Source organism: Corvus moneduloides, chromosome 7 (genome assembly GCF_009650955.1).
Source record: "Corvus moneduloides isolate bCorMon1 chromosome 7, bCorMon1.pri, whole genome shotgun sequence".
Lineage (NCBI taxonomy): Eukaryota > Metazoa > Chordata > Aves > Passeriformes > Corvidae > Corvus > Corvus moneduloides.
Genome location: NC_045482.1, coordinates 8,157,034 through 8,179,346, shown reverse-complemented (window position 1 = coordinate 8,179,346; position 22,313 = coordinate 8,157,034). Strand labels below are relative to the sequence as shown.

Below are 22,313 nucleotides of genomic sequence, written 5' to 3'. Positions count from 1 at the left end.
GAGACTGACAAATGAAACACCTGATAGGGTCCCTTTCAACTCCTCAAGATCCAGAACTGGTTGACTCCAAATTCTGGTATATGGATTTTTGTTTACTGGCCTACAAAGCTGTTTCTGGGGCTACTTTCTCTCCGCAGGCAAAGCAGAATCTCACGATATGCCTGACTTTGCTTGGCATGCACTTACCCACTTATCAGAGTTAACAGACTGCCAGCCAAAATAAAGACTGCGCAGCACAGAAACCAACTGTTCCCTACAGCTTCACCCAATGACGTTGTGCTAAGGTCAGCCAAAGTTAAAGATTTTTTGTAAATAGCCTTTGAAAATATAATCATGGCAAAGATGTTAAGCCTTATTTATTTTCTTTATACACAGGAGGAAATAAGGGCTCCAATCCAGTAACCTGATCACAAGCAAATATTTGCAGAGGAAATCAATCCCATTTGCAGGCAAATAGTGCTTCACAGGTAGGATGGGACTTCCAGGTCTAGCAGCTGACTCAGGAGAACCAGACTCCTGGGACAAGCTCCTCTCCTCTCTTTGCTGGTTGATAAAAACCATTGCTACCTGTTTGTAGGGCTGAAGTGCAGCAGAGAAGGGGTGGCTGGTGCTCCTGGCAGGAAGTCAGCCCTAAAGGGCTTCAGAAACCACAAAGTCCATACAAATGTTTTTACACCTTTAGCTTTGTACCAGGACATTCCAGCATTGTAGAGAAACATTTGTAAACCACTTCAGTGAAGTTCAGCGAGTCTCTTTTGTGCACACTCACCTGCTGCAGCACGTGCCCAGTGCTTTGGGGCAGGCACTGTAGTTCACAGGCCTGTAACACAAACCCTGCTGCCAAGGGCTGACCTCCACTTGCAGTTTTACCCTACACAGAAGAGAGCCAAGCTATCAGGTTTTTATTCCTATAACTTATCATGAAATGAGTAAAGACTGGATGAATAACTTGTCATTAAATGAGGAAACAGCAGGATTCTCTTCACTGCACAAGAAACTACATTTATCCCTATGGAGGTTCGTACCTACGTCTATCCATCACATACACTGACCAAACTGAACGTGCCTACAGACCAGAGGCCAAGGAGATGCCTGAAAGCAATTCAGACAGCTAAATAATTCAAAGCTTTAATAGTAACATCTTGTGCATGTCTAATTTCAATATTTACCATTAATAAAACATTAATACTAATCACTTCGCCTTGCTCTTCTGGACAAATATGTAGTTCCAAGTATATGGTAAAGAATCACTAACAGCAGGTACCACCCAGCACTGCTGATACCTGAAAGCTGCAGTCTTGATCCAGCCAAGGTAATGCACAGCTTCAGTGTGTTTTTATCAGAGTTTATCCCTGACACTTTCCTTAAAATAGACAATTTGAATTTTTTACGCAAGTTTGGAGCTCTAGTTTTTAATTTGGGATTTTGGGTTTTTTTGGGGCTTTTTTTGAGCTTTATAATGGAGGCCTGATAAATAGAAGCCAGCTTTAGTTAGTATTTCATCAGTGCTTTAATGTTTCCCTTGTGCAACTGGAGATTTCTGTTAGGGAACACCAGCAGATGAGTTAGTGTCTAATGGAAAGGACAGAATGTGAGTAGAGAGAGGATAAACATCGCCTAAAGCAGGTAGGGAGAAATTCCCTAAGGTCAGCATCTTCCTCTGCAGAACCTACCACCTCTGCCTCTTCATTTGGGCCAAGTCAAACATTTGTGGCACTGTCCTACACAGAGCACAAGGTGGGCTCCAGAGCTTGCAGACAGCAAGGCACAAAATACAACTCAACTGTTCCAAATCAGTTGAGCTTCAAAGTTACCGATCTTAGTTTAAATTCTTGCCTGTTGCTCATTTCAGTCTTTACAGAGCTCAGTACTTTCCAAGCCACTGCAGTGAGTGTTACAGTTTGCTTGGTCTACTGGAGTTAATAATTGTTGGCACAGAAATGATTGCAAATGAAGCTGCCCTCAACCTTCTGGCTGCTTCCTTGTTTTCCTGACAGCCCTTGCCTGCACATACACAGTGAAGTGCTGTTTAAATCCTCTGTGCCTAACTCATCTCCAGAGTCTTAAGTTCTGACAAGGATTTTAACATCTCTACCTTTCCTTGCAATGCTCGTACCCCAAGAGAAGAAAAACCCCAACAAATTAAACCAGCTCGTTTCACTCCCAGCACAATGTTTCATCCAGTAACTGCACAAGGCAAAGTTGTGTGATAAGAGCCTGTTTCTCTCAGTGCCCAAGCTCTGCTCTGTGGCCAGTTGTGCCTCAGACACCACTGCATAGATGGTTTGGGGCTCAGGCCAAGAGCTCTGCAGCACAGTTGCTCACATGACAAAGCTGCTGGGCTTAGCTGGAGCCAGAGGTCAGTGAGTTCAGCTTGCTCTGCTCGCTCTCAACCAGGAGCTAAAGCAGCACCATCACAAACCAGAACTCATCTTCTCTTTTTAGAGACAGATTTTACAGTAGGTGAAATGCTGATTTATTCATCTGAAAAATACAGGCTCCTAGTTGTGCTCAATTTTACTGGATGTACAGTCAAAATGTTTTTAAAGGCTTCATTTCACTTCAACATGACAAACACTGTATTAGTTTCAGGACAGTCCTAAAAACAATCAATTCCGTATTGGAACTGGAAGTTCACAAGGATAAGTTCAGGTGTTGTTTCACCTATTACATTATTTACTGTGGTAATACAAAGAGAGAAAAAATATTGAGGGGGTGGTAGCTGAACTCACCTGGCATGTGAGGGCTAAGAGGTCTCTTTGCCAGCCTGGCAAAGTGTTTCCTGCCAAGATAAGTTCATTTCTAACTACTGAAGGAAACAAAACAATGGTGAAAGGATGCCTGCAATTCACTCTTAGACAATATAAAATACAGGAAAAAAAGCATTAATCATATAACTGCCATTTTTAAAAACAAATAGGATTTTTTAAAGACTTAATCAATAAAAATAATTGCAAAAAGGTAAATGTGAAATATCAAAAAATAAGGGTTCTATTGGCCTCTGCAATACACCATCATATGATGAAAACAGGCAGAAGAGCAAGTGTTTTGCTGTTATGCAACATCTGTAGCCATCATAAGCAAGTAAGTTCCTGCTGCCATTTAAATATTTTCCATCCATAAGAACATCAGAAAAAAATCTTGAAGTTCAATATTATGCTATGAGAAACTGCTTTCTGCAACACTTTCTGTTACAGCAGCCACCGGATTAAAAATAAGTCATAGTTTTCAAAATAGCTTCAAAATGTGCAGCTCTGCCCAGCTGAAGGCAGCAAGTAATTCCTGCTGTGACAGAGCCAAACTTTTCGGCTCAAATATGACTCCTCCTCCAGCAGGGAGGCTTTCAGTTTTCCCCTGGGTATCCAGAGAAGAAGCTCAGAGTGCCACTTACCAGAACCACGTCTGCTTCTAACAGGTTGTCCCCGTGTCCCCAGGAGAGCACAGACAGCTTCACGTCTGGGACTCTGCAAAGGGAACCCAGGAACAGAGCTTAGCACTCGCCAGGGTGTCAGAGGTACACGTTATTACCAAGGTGATGCATCTGTAGTGCTGGCCTTGCACAAGTCTGCCTGCCTTTTCTCCCACACAGAACTTGACTTTGACAAAGGTAAAAGGATGATACAGCACTTAATAAATTAGACTGAATGACAGGCTGCAACAATTTATATACAGCACCTAATCCCGGGTGCAGGGTGGGGCCACTGCTTGGGCAAGGATGCCCATCTGCAGGATGCCAACCTCCTCCCACAGCAAGTCCAGGTAAGGAGGATTTCAGCAAGGATATGGGAAGGGTAATGTGCCCCATCTGTTGCCTAACCTCAAAAGTTCTCTCCTGTTTTCCCTTCTCCCTCTCAGAGCTTCTGCTGAGACCTGGACCTTGATCATCCAAGGACACAGGGCAAACAGTCAGACAATCCCAGTGCTGCCATTATCATGGAAACAACTCTGGAACAAAGGTATTGAAAGCTGGAGTTTGGGCAGGTGACCCAGCTGACCTAGCAGCAGAGGTAACAAAACAGTACTTGGGCATCCACACCTCTGAACTGCACCCAATCACATAAAATACTCACCCTCCATTCATAACAGAGAGGAAACCCAGAACATCCTCTGTCTCTCCCTAACAAGGTGGGCTGTAATTCAGGAGCACACGTGGCATTAGCCTTTGGATACTCTGCAGCTCCGAGCAGAGCAGCGGCACATAAATGGCAGAGGGATGAATCATTCACTCAGTGCACAGCATCCCCTCCATCGCTGCAGGACTCAGAGCTCCGAGCAGAGCAGCCCCAGGCAGGGGTTCCCAGAGCAGCCCAATCCACCAGGCTTTCAATTCTGCCTCTCCTTAACATCCAGCTTCCTGCAAATCCTACAGAGGAGATGCACTGTGCAACATTTATTATAACAATTCTTCCTAATCATAGGAAAATGAAGTTTTAAATGAAGTTACTTTAAGACAGGCACAATATCAAAGATTCTTCTGCCTCAGGCAATCACTGATACCCAAATATCCCAAAACAACTCAGGACATGAAAAGCAAAAATGGAGATCTCATTCCTCTCAGGGCCATCCCCTCCCTCTCCTGTCGCTTAGTGCCAACAAGAGATAAGAGCTACAGATTGGAAAGGGCTGGATGCAGCAACTGCAAGCAACTGCTGCGCAGGATTAGCGTGGAAGTGAAAGTCTCCTGGTTATCTGTCTCGAGGTACGTGCCGGAATTTCAAAGGCTTGGGTTTTTCCCCTCCATGGCCAGAATTGATAAAGCTTTTCCAGGCTTCTAAGCCAGTTTGTAACTGAATGGGGAAACGACACATCTGCTTTTCCAAATCAGGCAGACCTCTAGTCTACTTTCAAAGGTTTTTCAATAAGAGCACAGTTGATCACAGAATCATAAAATTGGTTTGGTTGGAAAAGGCCTTTCAGGTCAAATCCTACCATTATCCCAGCACTGCCATGTCCACAGCTAAAACCTGTGCCTAAGGGCCACATCTACACAGCTTTTAAATACCTCCAGGGATGGTGACTCTACCACTTCCCCGGGCTGCCTGTTCCAATGCCTGACCACCCTTTCAGTGAAGAGTCTTTGCTAATATCCAACCTAAACCTCTCCTGGTACAACTTGAGGTCAATTCCTCTGGATCTATTGCTTGTTACCTGAGAGAAGAGACTGAGCCCAACCTGCCTACAACCTCCTTTCTCAGAACACTGAGTTACTTAATGGAGGCAATTTCCATGACAAATTTCATCTCAAGCACTTTCAGCAATGCAGTTAAGGAACATGAAAATCTTCAAATTAGAGGGAAAAACAAGAGAGAATAAAATGTTTCTTCTTACTTCACTTTATGATTTACATGCAAGTGGGGTGTTTTTACGGTTAAATAGTACAGCTGTGTTGATGTTTTTATGCTGACAAACTCTGGAAATTTAAAATGAGTACTGACTTGAAAAAAAATAAATAAAAAAGGCAAAAGCCCCCACAAAACCAAGTAACAGACTCCCCCCTCCTCAAGGTACACAACCACAGAAGCCAGGAACAAAAACAAGTGCTTTCTGCACTGTTCTAGCAATCTTACCCAAGCTCTGGGAAGCAGCAAGCAAAGATGAAGTACCAAAAGAAACCTTTAGGTGAAAATACCAGTAGTTCAGAGAACAGCAATACCAGTAGGTACAGCCCTCAGCAGCCACAGTGTTATTCCTCATCCAGGAAAAAGAAGTCTTGTTAGAAGCAAAGAACACTGTGTGCTTGGTAGCTGTCTAATTTCATGAAAGTAAAACTGTACCCAGTCGGCCTGTCCTGAAATCCTCCCTCCTCCCTCCAGTGCAGCAGTTTATTCACCAGAACTGCATACACACAGCTCAGGCAGCAGCCTGAAGAACACCAGAGAACAGGATACTAAAAACTTCTTACAGGTTCTGCTCATATTTTACCTTAGCTGCCTGTCTAAACAGCTGTACAGACTGCTGTTAGTCCAAATTTGGACAGAATATACTTACAAAAAATACTTACAATGTATTGATGGGTTTTTTCCCAATGTCTCAGAATGTAAGCAAGCAGACATGCACCAGTACAGACTCTGCCAGACCATGGACAAGAGGGAACATTAACTTAACTACCCCCATAGGGACAGGAGAAGGATGCCTACCATTGATGGAAGCCTGTTTCCTAGGTGGGTGACAGTGAAGCAATGGATTTCCTTAGCAATGAAAGCCTTGGAGTAAGGCTGTAGAAGAAAGGGCATGAAGAAGATGCAGAGCTTCTCAAAAACTCCATCTGCAGGAAGTTTAGCCAAGACTTAAGGAACTCAACTACAGAAACTATAAAGGAATGCCTTTGGAAGTGGAGGCTAATAGTGATAGAGGAGATCCAAAATTCTCCAAGACCCCTAATACAAAATAATGCTCAAAACTGGTGAGTGAACAGAAACAAAATATCAGAAATCAATATAAAGTTTTTGACATAGATGTACAGCTGTTTCCTTGCCCGGCATAACACAGAAGGATGCAGGTTCAACACATTAGTCAGCACAGCCCACAGTTCTTGTAATTATCAGCCCCTCCCATCTGTACTAGCTGCAAATCCATGGTCTGAAGACCATTCCCACAGCAAGGGAAAACACAAGGTGTCAGAGACACTGGCCAAGTCCCACACCAAGGTTAGACTGCTCTAAGGCACAGCACCAGGTCCAGACGAAGCAGCCTCTTGGTTTATTACAATGCTCTAACACTGGAACAAACTAGAGTGGAAACATGAATTTTGCTACATATACCACAAAATATCCATCCCAACAACTCAACTGTGGAGCCACAGCCTTCCTATTAACAGTCCTCTTCAGGAACACATTAAAACATTAAGCTGCTTACTCTAAGGCTCAGGAACTAGCCTTGTTTGTAAAGGTGCCTTACTGTCCTCCACAGGTGCCAGGCAGAGACAGAGCTGTAGACAATGAAAAGGGATGCACAAATCTTTACGAGCAAGAAAAGCCCCTCCTGCAGCTATTGCTGGCTGCTGCCCAGCCTGGGGATCCTGCCAGCAGGAACTGAGGAGCAGCAGCAGCTAAAACAGTGATCGGTCTCTCAGGCTGACAGGGTTGGGTTTTATTGTAGTGGCTGTCACAAGACTCAACTACGAACATATGGAGCTGCAGAGCATAAGGTATGAATGAGGGACACTGCCTGGCTTTGTGATGCCCTCAGGAAGCCAAAGGTTCCACTGGAGTAACACAAATGAAAGTCAGAAGGAAGGAGACCATCAAGATCTGCCTAAGATCAACCACAGAAAAGCAAAATAAAAGCAGCACACAACCCCATTCTGTTCTTTAATCTCCAGAAGCCCAATTATAAGGTAATAGTATATATTACAAGAATGGGAATTAGGAATACACCAGAAAAGCCGTTTTTCCACATCTCACATAAGAAGGTACAGGAAAACACAGCCCCACATTTTAAAACCACAACTATGTTACTACTGATTAGCACAAATTGAGGAGTAAGAGGACAAAGTGAGGAGTTAACAACCAGATGCTCCAACTGTACAAAAAGTGCCCAGAGTCTCAGCGAAGAACTATGTCAGCCTTAAAAATCACTCTGTCTCACGGCTCTCCCCCGGTATTTGTTTCCTTGAATTCCATCACTCCTAACGTGCCAGCTCCTACTTCCAGCAGTTGCCGCCTTCACGCCTGAGAAGCGGGAAGGCCGGCAGCCAGGCGAGGCAGCCGTGCCCGCACAGCCTGGCACTGCTGCCAGCTGTCTCTCCCCCAGGACCCTGCCCACAGAAACACCTTGTACCCAGAGACACGAGCGTCATGAGGCTCTGCCCAACCCCTTGGGCAACTTGTACAAACCAAGGTGATTTTAAAGCAAAAATGTTCTCAGCAGAATGTGATGTTCAGAAGCAAACTAATTTGTATGTGCTTGAAGGTTAAAAATGCTACTTTGTTAAGGCTACAGGATAAATCCCTGCATTTTTCCTTTTTTTCCCAATTACTATATTTAGAAATCTAATTTGGACTGCTACTTACTGAACTATGAGAAAGCATAAAATATTTCTAAATGTTTAACAATTTTTGCCATGACAGGTCTTGCATTATTAAATCTGTATTTTATAACATGCCAGATGAAGGTAACCTGCTCTGTATAAGGCTTTGTGTGGAAGCCTGGAAAAGGTACTCAGGGCAAAGCAGGGGCTGACAGACCCTCGCACCACCTCGGCCAGCAAATACAGTAGTCTCACGTCTTCCCCACAGCAGGAACACCGCTTGGAGAGAACCAGCCACGCCGTTTACCTTCCCACTCCGCATCACTCTCATTGCTGTCCACAGCATCACCTTTCCTCAGGGTGCCCAGCGGGAGCGGCACCTCCGCTTTGCTCAGTTTGGAGGAGTCCGCGGCCGGCAACCTCGCTGCGAGATGATGGGAGGAGTAAAGCAGCACCGCCGCCTGTCCTGCAAAACCCCACCTCAAAGCACGGCTCTCCCTCCTCTCCTGCACAACACGAGCCTAAGGCGGCTGAAGGCCAGTGCTGCCCACGGCCAGCTCGCCCCGCGGGTGCGGCCGCGCATCCCCCCTCCCGGCTCGGGGCGGTGGAGCGGGCACATACCGGCGCGGCGGTGCGGTGTCCGTGCGAGCAGCATGCTGGAAGCGTGGCCCCGCCGCGCACGGTCCCCGGCCGCCGGGCTGCCCCTTCCTCCGGCGGTGCCCGCGGGATCCGGCCCTCGTCCCACCGACGCCGCCGCCTCCTCCGGGCTCCTGAACGGCAAAGACGCAAACCCACCGTCAAAGTCCATGCTGGGAGCACCTCCCGGCCCCCCGCCCGGCCCCGCGGCGCTCGCACAGGTAGCGCCGGGAGGGCCCCCGCGCCCGCCGCCGCTCACGCCGCTCCCGCCGCTCCGCCGGGCGCTCCCCGCCCTCCCCGGGGCGGCGGCGGCGGGGCCGGGCGGGGCCGGGGGGCGGGAGCGCCAACGAGCCCGGGAGCAGCGCCGCGGCCCCGACCTGTCCCCCCGCCGGCACCTGTGCCCGCCCCGCAGCCCCTGTGCGGCCCCGGCCACGGCGCTCCTGCCCCGCCCGCGGGCAGCGCGGCCGCCGCGCCTCAGCGCCCGCACCGGCCCTGCCATTTAAAGTAAGGGAAAAAGGGGGAAAAAACACCCAGGCGGAAAGCCGCCTCCCATTGGCTTCTCCTCCTTTAAATCCTCCTCCCCCTCTACTCGGCCCTAGTGAGGCACATCTGGAATGCTGTGTCCAGGTCTGGGCTCCTCAGTACAAAAACAAGAGGAGCTACTGGAGAGGGTCCAGCGGAGGCCACAAAGATGATGAGGGATCTCTCTTACAAGGAGAGACTGCGGGAGCTGGGCCTGTTTAGTCTGGAGAAGAGAAGGCTGAGAGGGGATCTCATCATTACATATAAATATCTCAAAGGCAGGTGCCAAGAGGATGGTGCCAGACTCTTCTCAGTGGTGCCCATCAACAGGATGGGGAGCAATGGCCACAAACTAAAACACAACAAGTTCCACCTCAACACGAGGAAGAACTTTACACTGAGGGTGGCAGAGCACTGAAACAGTTGCCCAGTGAGGTCATGGAGTCTCCAGTGACATTCCAAACCCACCCGGGTGCATTCCTGTGTCCCCTGCTCCAGGTGACCCTGCCTTGGCAGGAGGGGTAGACTGGATGATCTCCAGAGGCCCCTTCCAACAAGCCTAACAATTCTGTGATTCTGTGAAATGTAGAAAAGCATGCTCAAAGAATAGCGTTGGCATATAAAAGCTTAGGGCCATTGCCATTTCGCGTTCCACTCAGCCCTGTGACAGCACTGAGGTGCCAAAACACGTTGAGCATGCAAGGACTGGTGAGTGTTAAAGCAAAGAAAACAGTGGGAAAGACTGGGGAAGAGGCCTGGGTGATGCATCTCTGATTTTATCCTGTCAGGCAGCATCAAATCATGTACAACCACAGAGAAGTATTAATTATACCAAAGCTTTTTAGGAAACGCCCCCATTCCAAAAGAAAGCTTCCAGAATGAAGGAGATGAGCGACGTAAAATAACATTTTCAACTTTCAAAAATAAAAGCGATGCTAAAACTGAAAACTATTTCATAAGAAAGGCTGCAAACAGACATCCTGGGTAAAGCATTCCTGTTTTGGGGGAGTTCTTGACACCCAAACTACTGCACAATACACACGAGCATGCCTGGGCATCACCTCTGGGAGGCTGTCACAGAGCTCACACCTGGCTGGGGCTGGCAAACAGCACCCCAGGACTTGCAGAAGTCTCCTGGCCCTGAGAGTGACAGGCGTGGGGACACGAGGCTCATGCTGGGCCCTGGCTTGTCCTGTGGCAACAGGCTAAAAGCCGGGGTGCCGCAGGGCTGGGCACTGTGCTCATGCCCCTCACTGGAGTTAGCACTCGCTTTCAGTGCCTGTGCTGAACTGGGGCTAAGTCTTCCCATCTATTTAGGCAACAGTTTTATAGAATCAGAGAATCATTTAGATTGGAAAGGACCTCCAAGATCATCAAGTCCAACTGATAACCCAGCACTGCCATGTCCACAGCTAAAATATGTCCCTTAGTGCCAGAGCTACAAAGCCTTTAAATACCTCCAGGGATGATGACTCCACCACTGCCCTGGGCAGACTGTTACAATGCTTGGCCACCCCTTCGATGAAGGAACTTTTTCTAATATCCAACCTAAACCTCTCCTGGCACAACCTGAGGCTATTTCCTCTGGATCTATTGCTGCTATGTGGGAAAAGAGGCCAACCCATCTCACTACACCCTCCTTTCAGGTAGTTCTAGGGTGCAATAAGGTCTCCCCTGAGCCTTCTTTTCAACAGACTAAACACCCCCAGCTCCCTCAGCCCCTCCTCATATGACTGATTCTCCAGCCCCTTCACCAGCTCTGTTGCCTGTTCCTGGACACGCTGCAGCAGCTCAATGATTATTGCCAAGCAGGTTTCCAATTGTCAAGCCTAATTCTAATTGTCAGGTAGGTTTCTAACACATTTCCAGTCAGTCATGGGCCTGCCAAGGAATCTCTTGCAGCATTTTCAAAGCCGAAGGCAACACTACACTGGTAACATCAGTCAAAAGAAACACCACTGTAACTGTAGCTGCTGGTCACAGATCATCCATTGCACTACTGTGATCATGTCCTGAAGGGACTGTGCAGGGCTGGGAGAGCCAGAGGATGCACAGGTGCAGAAAAACAGGAACAACATCCCTCTGGTCTCCAACAGCTGGGAACCCTCCCTAGCCTGGAAAGCTGGGAGACTGGGAGCAGGCAGCCACCCCTGTATACCTCCACCAACAAAATCCAGCAGCTCCTTGTACGAAAGGGTTGCTGCTACAGCTGTTGTGACCACCCAACAACAGCACACAATATTACACTCATTACTTGCAAACAGTCCACCTGTGAATTAAAAACCCCATATATTTTACTAATTACTGCCTTCGGAGCCCAGAGAAAGCATTGTGCTGACAAGTGCTGTGCACAGGGTTTGTACACACTGCGTTTGCTGTGTCATTTCATCCAGCTCTAATGGGAACTATGCTCCCTTAGAGACCAAAGGAAGGGTTTCTGGGGCTGGGTTGCAACAGGAGACCTAAGCTCGACCCTCAGCAGCAGTTCCCAGGGCAGGCAACCTCAGGTGCACATCAGCTCCAGGTCCTCACGTGTGATTTTTAATCTGACAAGATCCCCAGCCAGGATTAAGCCCCTTGGGCACTAAACACGTGCTGCAAGTGTTTGCAAGGGCAGGTCTGAGGAGCTCGACCCAAAGCCTGTTAAAGCTGGTGACACTGTGCCCTCTGATTTCAAGGAGCTTTGACTTGGGACCTGCTGACCTGGGTAGATTGTGTGCAGATGTTTCATTACTGTTTTAGGTCACCTGTAGGTGGCTGGAGGAGAAAATCAAATAAACTCCTAGCCCTGAGAATTAAAACAAGATGAAGTATTGGAAAGGCATGGTTACCTTGCATTAACACACTGGTATTATTACAACAGTGATTTTTAAACTATCTCCTGTTTTTTAACAAGAATTTAGTAACTAAATTATAAATATCTTTGTATAGGTTTATGGCTACTGTGCTCTTTATTATTCTAGCCCAGTTTCTAATGCAAGGCTCTACTTTTAACTTCAGCTTTTAATGAATGCAGCTCCCACTGAGCAACTTGGAGCTGTAGGGCAGACATTCCACAGGCTGCCTTCCTCTGCATGGCACAGGCTGCAAGCACAGCTGGTGCCTGACTGGATCACTTCATTGCATCCCAATAGATAATACCCTGGTCCTGGTGCACTGCTCATCTCTTGTGTCACGACCCAAAACAAGCCTTGTCTTGAGCAGCCGCACCTCAGTGTGATGTGGCAGGGACAGGAAGCTAAGGAGAGGGAGAGACATGGGATGAGAATCTCGAGCCTGTATTTATTTCTGGGTGCCAAAACAGATTTAATATTTTATTAGCTGTGGAATTTGTAAGACAGCTGATTATGTTGGGCTGAGGCAAAGCAGTCAGTGCTTTTAAATGCAGAGCATCCATTTGAAATGACTACCACAGGCACAGGCCAGGCAGTCGATGAAATATTTAGATCGTAAAGCATTTCAGTGTGCAAGGCTGGGGCCAGACCTGGGCGCTGTAATGTTGAAAACCACAATACCCAAATCTGAGGTGCCCCAGCCCCAAAATGGAGGCCTCAGAGGTGCAGCAGTTGCCCATGGAGTAGGGCTATGGGACTTCAAGTTCTCCTACCCCCTGCCTGGGTGCAGGAACCCTTGCTGGGCATGAACTGGTTTGGGAGAACACAGGCATCAAAGCCTTTCCTGAGACTCAACTTGCCAGAAAATGCTGCCTCTTGCACCCCTCTCCTGAATTGCAGTGGCTGAAAGCATTTTCCTGTAGGGGTAAGGAAGGCACTCTCCCTTCAGAAGAAGTTGTTTTGAAGCAAGTTTGACTTTTTGTTGTCACAAGATCTGATATATATTTTATTAGATTTTTTTTATTAGTTACTTGCTTATTGGAGTTTGCTAGATCTTCCTATAACATGGTCCAAATCCTCTAAATTCTTCGCATGCCCTGCTCTGTGTGCACATCTTCACCCCAGAGTGATGTGGATGCAGCATCAATACATCTGCAACGGAGGAAACTGCTGCAAACTGAACCACAGAAGCCAGGGAATGGTGTTAGCATTGGTACTGCTGGAGTGGTACCCAGACTGGATGATAGCTATGCTGAAGCTTCAGAGGAACTTGGGTAAGAAACTACTAAACTACTTCTTTTGGGTTAAAATTTGTCACTTAACAACCTCTGCACCAGATGGCAAAGTTGTAATGAGTTTGTCCAAGGGTAACAGAAAAAATGAAACCTGGTTTCTGCCTCCCTCTGATACAATTTCACAGTTCCTGCCCTTGCCCTTCCATCTGCTACTCTTCACAACTCCTCCACATCTGCAAACCCTTCTCCAAGACTTCAACTCCTTCTCTCTGTCCCATAGACCCACAATAACCCACTCTCATTTCTGGACTACTCATGTCCCCTTCTGCCTGGCAATACCTCAGCTCCCTGCCATTTCTCCTGTGCCCAGTTTACAGTAACCCCAGCTTTCGTCCACATCTTCTGACCTGAGTTGTGTGGTTGGCCAGGTGGCAGCAGGAGCACATGCTCTGGCTTTGCCATTGTGCTGCCTGGATGGTCAGTCCTTCAGTCCTGCACACCACAGATGCTGGCTCAGATTCTCCCTGCCTTCCCGACAGAAAGCAGAGAAAATACAATCATTTTTCCCAAGCAGTGCTTAAGTTCATTTAAGAACCCACTGACAAGGAATGTGGCATTCAAAAAAGGGCTACAAAACTCCATGGATTTATCCAAATCCAAATGCCAACTCAATCCCTCATCAGAGGTCACTGGCTGAAACACTTGCTCTGTTTCTCAGTTCATTTTTTTAACTATACACTGGTACTAGGGAGGGCTTTACTGAGGCACAGATTTCTAATTCAGCTGAAGAGTTAAAGGGAAGCCATGACAAGCACTCTCTGCCCCAGGTGTTCCCCCCAGCATGCCCACAGCCACACGGTGACTTTACAAAATCTATTTATACGTGCAGTAATCCACTAGTGGTACGGGTTGGAAAATGTTGCGCAGTCTGAGAAGAATCAATATGGAGTCTAAAGAGCTAGAAAGCCCTGAAGATTTTTGTTAGTAACTAAAATCTCCTAATAATCCAAAAGCCTTGAAGTTATACCTGTTATGCTGTGAATACCTTGTAATAAGTACTTAGGTAGAGTTTCAAAATCAAACCCATGATGCAAAGCAGGTCACTGCAACACAGCTTTATAGACTAAGGAACCTCCATCTAAACAAAGGCTCTATTTTCAAAAACTCTGTGCCTGGGAAAGGTGTTCCTTTCCTCAGCTATGGATTTTTCTTTTTTTTTTACCTAATTCTTCTTTCATTTTACACTGCTCTCAGCTGCTCTCGCTGTTCTGCGTAGAACTGAGATTTACCAAAGCCTTTTCTCAGAGCTTTTATTTTCTTAAAATATTTCCTTCTTGTTTGCAACCAGGTTGATTAAAAGTAAGGACAAATATGATTGCAGGATACCCAAGCACATGCCATGGAAGTCACTCAGTGCTGCCCTAATTTTCAACTCTGTTACTACCAAAAGTACATGACAGTGGGGATTGCACAATTGCTCTAAACCTTAGGGCACAACATTGATTTCTATGTCATGATTATTTTTGGAATGTGCCATCCTCCTGCTTTCAAAAAAAGGTTTGATAGTTTTTAAGTTAAAATATAACAGAATATAGATATAAAGCCTAATTCCACTTTCTTGTATGAAGAGATCCTGAATATTTAAAATAGGTTTAGCCCATTGCTATTAGTTTTAATTCTTTTGGTGTTAGTTGGATGTGCATGTACTGCTATAACTCAAAGAAGAAACACAAAATCAGTGTATGCACTGAATTCTGTACCCATTAAAGAACCCCCAGCACTTTGTGATTATCACTATGAGACATTTGGGGAAGGACTTGGTTTTTTTTTTTTTTTTTTAATTGATAAAATATCCCATTTAGCAGCAGAACTTGAAGAACATGCTCAGTTTTACTCATGTACTTACACTTCAGTGTATCCTGCAGGACTTCATTGGATAGGGGCTGAGTTGCAGAAATTCATTTCATCCAGTCAGCAACATCTGTGCAAAGATATTTAGAACTGCTTAAACCATCATATTTGCAAAATTTTCCATGAAAAAAACCAACATTATTTACTTAGAATTTGCCTAGATGCTTAAAAATTTGCTAAAAAATAATTATGACAAAGTTACACTATAAAGGCACTCTGCTCAAAAAAAAAAGAGATGGAATAGGTGGGTATTCTTTTCTCCCATAGAACAACCTGTACTTACCATCAAAGTAAAAAAGAAGAAACCAGAATCACAGAATCATTTAGGCTGGGAAACTGCTAAGATAATCAAGAAAATAAATGACGCATTTCTACACAGCACAAATGTTTATTCAACTGACTGTACTAGTTGTTAGATGCTTTTGTTTCCATTTGCATAATTAATCCAGAAATCATTAGAAAGTTTGTAGTGGAAATCCATTTGGGCAATTTTAGGAATCTTTAAAACAAAATCTGTGCTCTTGGGGATTTCCAGGTTTTGTGTCCTGGAACAGAGAGTGGTGCTGACTCCTCGGAACTCTCCAAACTCTCCCCAAGGGCAGTGAGATCAGTGTCTCTGAGTAACCACAGAGCAAAGACACCCAAGGAATTCAGAAGCAGCCAAAAAATTGAGCACTAATTCTCACTGGAGATGACAGTTTTCTGGAAGAGTGGAATTTCTTCCAGCAGGAGGAGATTGAGCATTTCAGCTAAGGAATACTCACTGGCAGCGAGCCCTGACCTGGGCCCTGCAGTAACAGAGGAGTGCACCCTGTTCCCCACACACAATGGCCTCAGGCCAAGGGCTGATCTTGGGGCCATAGCAATAATTAGGGGTGTTTTTTTCTAAGAAACCTTTCTTCATGATGGCTCCTGTGGTGCACACAGAAGCCGAGTGCTAAATCACCACAGCAGCACTGCACATTCATCATGGAGGAAAACTGAAACAGCAGCAACAAACCCCCCCAGGAGCTCTGCCTGGGGAAGAGGCAGCTATTGCTTTTTTTCAGTCTATTTATGAAACTGAAGACTGTGTTTGGCAGGAGGTCAGCAGTGAGTCTGAGCATACATTGACTATGGACACACGTGGCTTCTGCCACCCCACACCCTGAGCAGCCCTGGTGTGGTTTGCACCAGCCTGTGCAGCCAGGCACTTACCTCCTGGTGAGCAGAGACCATCCTTACCCTGTGCACAGGGCTGGAAAACATAAATAGATACAATAAATACCAAATCTTATTCACTTTTTTTTTCAAATAAGGCAGTATACCAGCCACAGAAATATTCCTAATTTATATGCAAGTCCTCTTTTACTTAATTTTTTATCAGTACCTAACAGCACTAAGGCATGAAGCCTAGGCAGACATGCAAACTGCAGCCCTGGAAAACCCAGGCAGCAGCACAGCAAGAGGATTAACCAAACATGAGGCATTAGAATATTGCAAAGAGGATCAAAGGAGATTTGTGACTGAAAAGCCACCCACCAGAATTACAGTCAGCTGAGAAGCCGGACAGAGAAAAAGCGGGTAAATGTTTTGCATTTAGATCTCTCCTAGAATAAACTCAAACTTCGGGATGTGCACTGCAATACACCACCAGATCAGGCTTCCCTGTGACATAGAGCTGCAAACAAAGCCATCTTCTTTCTACACTGAAAATTATAGCTTCGTGACAGTCAAATATTAGCTGGAAAAAAGCAAGAATCATGTTGAAAGACGGTTGCTGGCACGCCTAAAACAAAGAGCCCTGAGGGCACCAACAAAGCAGTAGCTGTACAAAAATTGCCACACAAAAGGAAACAATACAGAGAAATAAGAGGAATGTAAGGCCCAATCTTGCCATAACATTTCCTTCTCCAAAATAAAAATCACTGTCAGGGCTCCTGCTCCAAAAAGATACTAAAATTAATTATTAAACAGGAAATTGCCTCCCAGCAGAGATAAAGACAGACATCACTGCAGGCGAGGTTGTGGATCAGCAGAACAGTGACACTCTAAAACCCTGCTCCCCCAAATTTTGTAACATCTGTGGACGTTAATGTACTTAATGTAGAGAAGTCGTATGTTTCAGAGGAATGTTGTACCAACATCTGTACCTTCAAATTTCCACACTGAGATCAGCATTATGATGAGCAACAACTCCTCCCTTTTCCTCCCCCTCTGCCTTGCTTTCACACCTTGCTTTGGCTGCACCTGCCTTTATATCCATCCACAAGTCTTTCCTTCCTCCTACTTTCTTCAGATCCATCAGGAGAGAGGAGGGTATGAGCAGCCAGGTGGGTGTGTGGCTGTTAACTGAGCTTAACCCACCACATTATTTCATCCCAGCTTTGCTCATAGTAAGTCATCCTGCCCCTAAGAACTAATTCATCCCCTAAAACATATTCTTCGTGTGTTTTTAGGGATAGGCTAAAGATGATGAATGGGTGTGAAATTGAGAGTTTTTCCTAGTACCTGTAGTAAGTCCCCAAACCGTGTTTCTCTGTGAGACCAGTTTCTCCACCTTGAAAGATTAAGCACTACAAACATGTGAAAGGGTGAACTCTTGCTGCCATAAGAGCAGTGGTGATGGCTTTTGCTGCTTTAAGAGCCTGGCCCACTTCTCTCAATCTTCCTTGAGGGCAGGCATGCATCCCCCCCAACTCTCAGGGATATCACAGGCAGCCTGTGGAGAGACCACCAAAGACTGCTCCTGTCATGCAGTCTGAACTGCTCAGTGCCCTAATGAGGTGGGCAATAAAACTGGCTTCCTTTGAGCACAGGGCAAATGCATTTTCAAATAGGAAATGAGACAGAAGATGCCTTAGGAAGAAGCCGGGGTAGTGACTCCTTCAGAGGATACATTAAAGCAACGACAGGGGACTGAAGGATACAGATGCTGAGGAATCACATCCCTCAGGGAGATTTATGGATGACTGAATTTGAGCTACTGCTGCTGCTGAAAACTTCCATTTCCCTAAATTGCCTTGCTGACTGAGATCAAGCCCTCTGTACACTTTTTCTCATACACCAACATCACCTTTTGCAGCACAAATGGAAAATAAATTCTTTTATAAAGTGTCTTGGGGTGACTTTATGATGTGTATCCCCTATTGCTGCTTTATGCCCAGAAATTAACTTTGTGCCTTTATACGGAACCTGGCAGGGGAGGGCTGGTTGTAACCTGTTTTCTTTTGGAGGATATTTTTCCTCCAAATTTGTCCAAACCGGCACATAAAGTCACAAAATGACTTCATCTGTCACTGAAATGAGAAGATGAATTTGAAATTAATTTTCAGAAGAGTCTAATTTACCAACAGTGTCATCATGATTACCTCACATACTAAATATTTTGATGTCTCCAGACATTATTCAATACCCAAATGTTCTAATTGTCTTATCTGAGATACCATCCAATATTAGATGTCCTTTCCACTTTATCACGAGGTTTTCAGCTGCATCATCTTCAAATCAGACAGGGAAGTTTATGACATTATATAGATCAAATAGAAAGATGCAAAAACATTTTTTGGAGGTTGTAACTAGAAATATTATCTATAACCACATAACAGCAAAGAAGCAAATAATGAATTTCATTCAGTCTATAGGTAGATCCCTATACACATAACTTTGCAATTTGATTTCAAGAAGAAAAAAAAAACTTTTAACATTGAAAAAGTCATTTATTTGGGGGAACACAACTGTCTTGAGGACATCATGAGCAAGTGGAACACCTCTGCTGAAATAAATGTCAGTCATGGATAGTCTGTGTAATGGTGACGCTGTGAGACTCAACAGAGCATGAGCTCACATTTCAGGGGCCCTTTTGGACTAGAGTTCTTCAAGTCTCATTTTTCCCAATTTCTCATTAATTTTATGATATCCATTCCTACCTTTAATATAGCAGTGGCAAGAATATTTCAGTTGGAATATGGAGTTAGATGGCATAAGCTTGCTACACATTTACTTCATTAAGGCAAGGCTTTGAAGAAAAGCTAATCTTGAGCGCATATAAAAAAGTTTTTATGACTAAAAAGACTCAAAGTATTTGATCTGTTAATATGCATAATTCTAAACAAGCCATTGCAGCTAAAGATTAGCTACTGCTAAAAAAATCTAGAAACTGAGATGGCATGATTTGAATAGTAAAGGGTTTGTGGAATAAGCTTTGAGACAGAATAACATCAGGATTAATACCTAGGTTTTAGTGTTAATTGAGATATAGCATTCACCTTTGACAGGTGGTGGGTGCACTCATAGGTTTGGGACTGGCAGAGGCTGCTGAGCTAAGCCAGGGCTGGAGCTAGGGTCAAGTCAGACCTACAGTACACTGCCAGTATGCCCTGAGAGGTGATGCCTAAGCATTGGGTTAGGCAAAGACAAATAAGGTTTAGACTGGAGGAAAACTTGGATCTAAGGCAAAATCTTGTTTATAGAAGCCTGCCAAAAAACAACCAAGGCTACAAAATTTATCCATGGATGTTTAATGGTGGTAGCTCCAACCTCCATCCATTTTCCAGCAAGCTCTGGCTTACAAAAGAGCACACCTCGGGCAGTATGAACTGATGCTGGTTTTGTTATACAAGCAGAAGTGCACGTGAGAAAAATGTGATGAGTATTATATGAGAATTAAACCTCTCTGGATCAGCACTGGGCTGTTGTAAAGTGCAGACACCAAGAGGCATCAGACATACTGTATCGCATTGGTTTGGGATGTGGCCCTAAGTTTTAACAAGGACAGATATGCACAGACATACACACAGAGAGAGTTTTGTACTCTAATAATCTATGATCCAGTAGCTCATAAAACTAGAAAATGCCTTGGAGGGAGTTTCAGTATGATATGGTTATATTTTGATAAAGTAGTTAATATAGGAAAGTAATACAATCTCTGAGAGAAAAACGGGCTACAAAAAATCCAGGAAGGCCATTCTAATGCAGGTGGTCTGCCAACAATTCTATAGCTTAATACTAACTTGAATAACTTCTCACTCTCTTTCTGGCTGTCCCTTCTTCCCCTTGCCTTCAAGTCAGAAGTCTTTTTGATGCTGAATTAAAGATTGTTCATATCACACAGTTCAAAGTTCAAGATCCTGCTTGTATGCGGCATGACCTCTTACTAGCTGGAAAACTTTACTCAAATACAGGCTCTGTGATGAGAGGCCAACTACTGGATGCAGTTTCCACAGCAAAATTTGTGTCACTTAGCTTCAAAACAAGCCTGCATTTAGTGAACTAAAGGAGTTGTTCAGTGGCACAGCTAAGAGCTCACAAACACACACAGTCTGACAAATTCTTTTCAGCCAGCGTCAACAGTATCCACATACAGACAGGCATTTCAAGCCTCAGTTCTTCTGAATCAGACAGGATGAATCAGGATGAATAGTTTCAGCCAAAGAAGAATATTTTGTGTTTTTATCCATCTCATCTAGGAACAGCATCACATACTACTAGTAGATAAATAAATAACTGCTAACTGCCTGCAACCTGTACCATTTGCCACCTTCATACCCAGCTGCCTGCTAACAGAGGTCTCACTGGGGCACTGTCTTGGAACACCATACATTCTGTTCTCACAAATGTCCTCCAAGCAGAAAATTAGATTTACTTTTGAACAGTGGGGAAATGAGAGACAATGAGGGGGAATGGGTGTGGAAGTTTGGAAAATGTGTAGGCTCACCGTATGTGTGCAGTGAGGAGCTGTGCAGAGCGATCTGAGCCAGCGCTGCACAAGCCGGGCCATGGCACTGGGCACAAGGAATCGTGTTGTGCCGTATGGCTGTGCTGCAGTGACAGCAGGGATGTGTCACCTCCCTCGGAGCTGGCTCCAGTGCCTTAGCAGAGCTTTGCTTCGTGGGTGCATGGCCAGGAAGCGGGTGGGCCGACAGCTGCCGGAGGCGGTAGGAGGAATACAGTCCCTGATCAACTGTTAGTGCTCGTGGTGCCACTGCTGCTGGGCGGGAAACACCAATCTGTCCATGGTGACCCCAACAACTCAGAGAACAGAACCAGAAAATTGGCTCTTCAGTTTGCCATAGTGACTCCATAGAGCAAGATTTCATATAATGAAGAGATGAATCCATATTTGCGTGACAGAATTATCGATTATTTCAGTAGAGCCAAGACCCAAGTTTTCATATTCTGAAACCAAATATGATCCTTTGAGCTTCATCAGTCACCTTTCTCTATACCAAAAAAAAGATCCTAGGCCCCTCCATCTTGTTTATGGCTGTAAACAATTTGCTACCCAATTTACTACTGCCTTGATTTTAATTAATAAAGGAGTTCATAAGATTTTTTCTTCTAAAGTCTTTGGACAGAATTGATGTAAAATATACTAGATAGAGACCTGCTATAAGTAAAAATAATTTTGAATAAAGATATATCTATTGAATTCACTTCTGAGATTCCCTTCAGGCTTACAATACAAGCACTCTATTCCAAACATAATGACAGGCACGATAAATTAATGACTTGTATTTATGAATACAACATTATTTCATGGATAGCACATACATACTTATCACATCATACTGTCATAGTATTTGTTTGATGTTCATATAAGGGCACAGTTAAGAAGAGAGTGTTCATCACCTTTTTATTAAGGTGACAAAAAAATGAGAACCATCTCTCACTTGGAAGAAGCTTGTTTGGAAATAATTTGAAACACTAGCCCTCTCAGGAGATGCAGCAAAAATATCTCTTCTATCATCTTACAAGAGTAGCCTGTGAGCCACGTTAATCATCTCGGACTGAAATTTATAACAACATATGGAAGACTTGCCTCACTATTATTAGAAGTTGCAAGTTTCATATGTGTTCGTCAACTAATTTAAGGGTCACTCCTGCTTCGAACATTATACCCCAAGTAATAAGTGCTATAACAGGTCATTTGCATTCAGGAAATTATTTTTGGAAGAAGCTCCTGCTTGATGCAAAAGGGCAAAGGACACTGGAAACTAAAGTCAAGAATTTAGTTCTCTTGGACCCTGATCCCCACAGCTTTTGCAGGTCCATATGATCTTTTAATTCCGTTTCAAAGGATTTTGATAACATTGCCTTTGGAATATTTTGTCTTTAGTGATATTTTTCCAGGTTTTATTAGTATTTACTCATGGCTTTGTGTATGTGCTTCTTAAAGAACAGAATCGCACACAAGATTTGGTCTCTTCAACCAGCACTGTGACTTTT

At 44.8% G+C, this 22,313-nt stretch overlaps 1 protein-coding gene across 17 annotated transcripts in view; it reads right to left on the bottom strand.

Annotated features, from left to right (window-relative positions):
* C7H2orf88 (chromosome 7 C2orf88 homolog) overlaps window positions 1–22,313 on the bottom strand; it is a 42,632-nt gene that overhangs the window by 6,203 nt on the left and 14,116 nt on the right. The window contains exons 3-7 of one of the 17 annotated variants that reach the window (XM_032114409.1): window positions 16,305–16,344; window positions 15,103–15,177; window positions 3,392–3,464; window positions 2,733–2,809; window positions 770–871 (exon numbers count right to left, since the gene is read on the bottom strand). Coding sequence is in view for 3 of the 17 variants with exons in the window: in XM_032114405.1 (XP_031970296.1) it covers window positions 770–871; window positions 2,733–2,809; window positions 3,392–3,464; window positions 8,277–8,315 (291 nt within the window). In the remaining 14 variants the exon portion in view is untranslated. The other 16 variants (XM_032114416.1, XM_032114410.1, XM_032114408.1 and 13 more) reach the window with 16 other exon arrangements.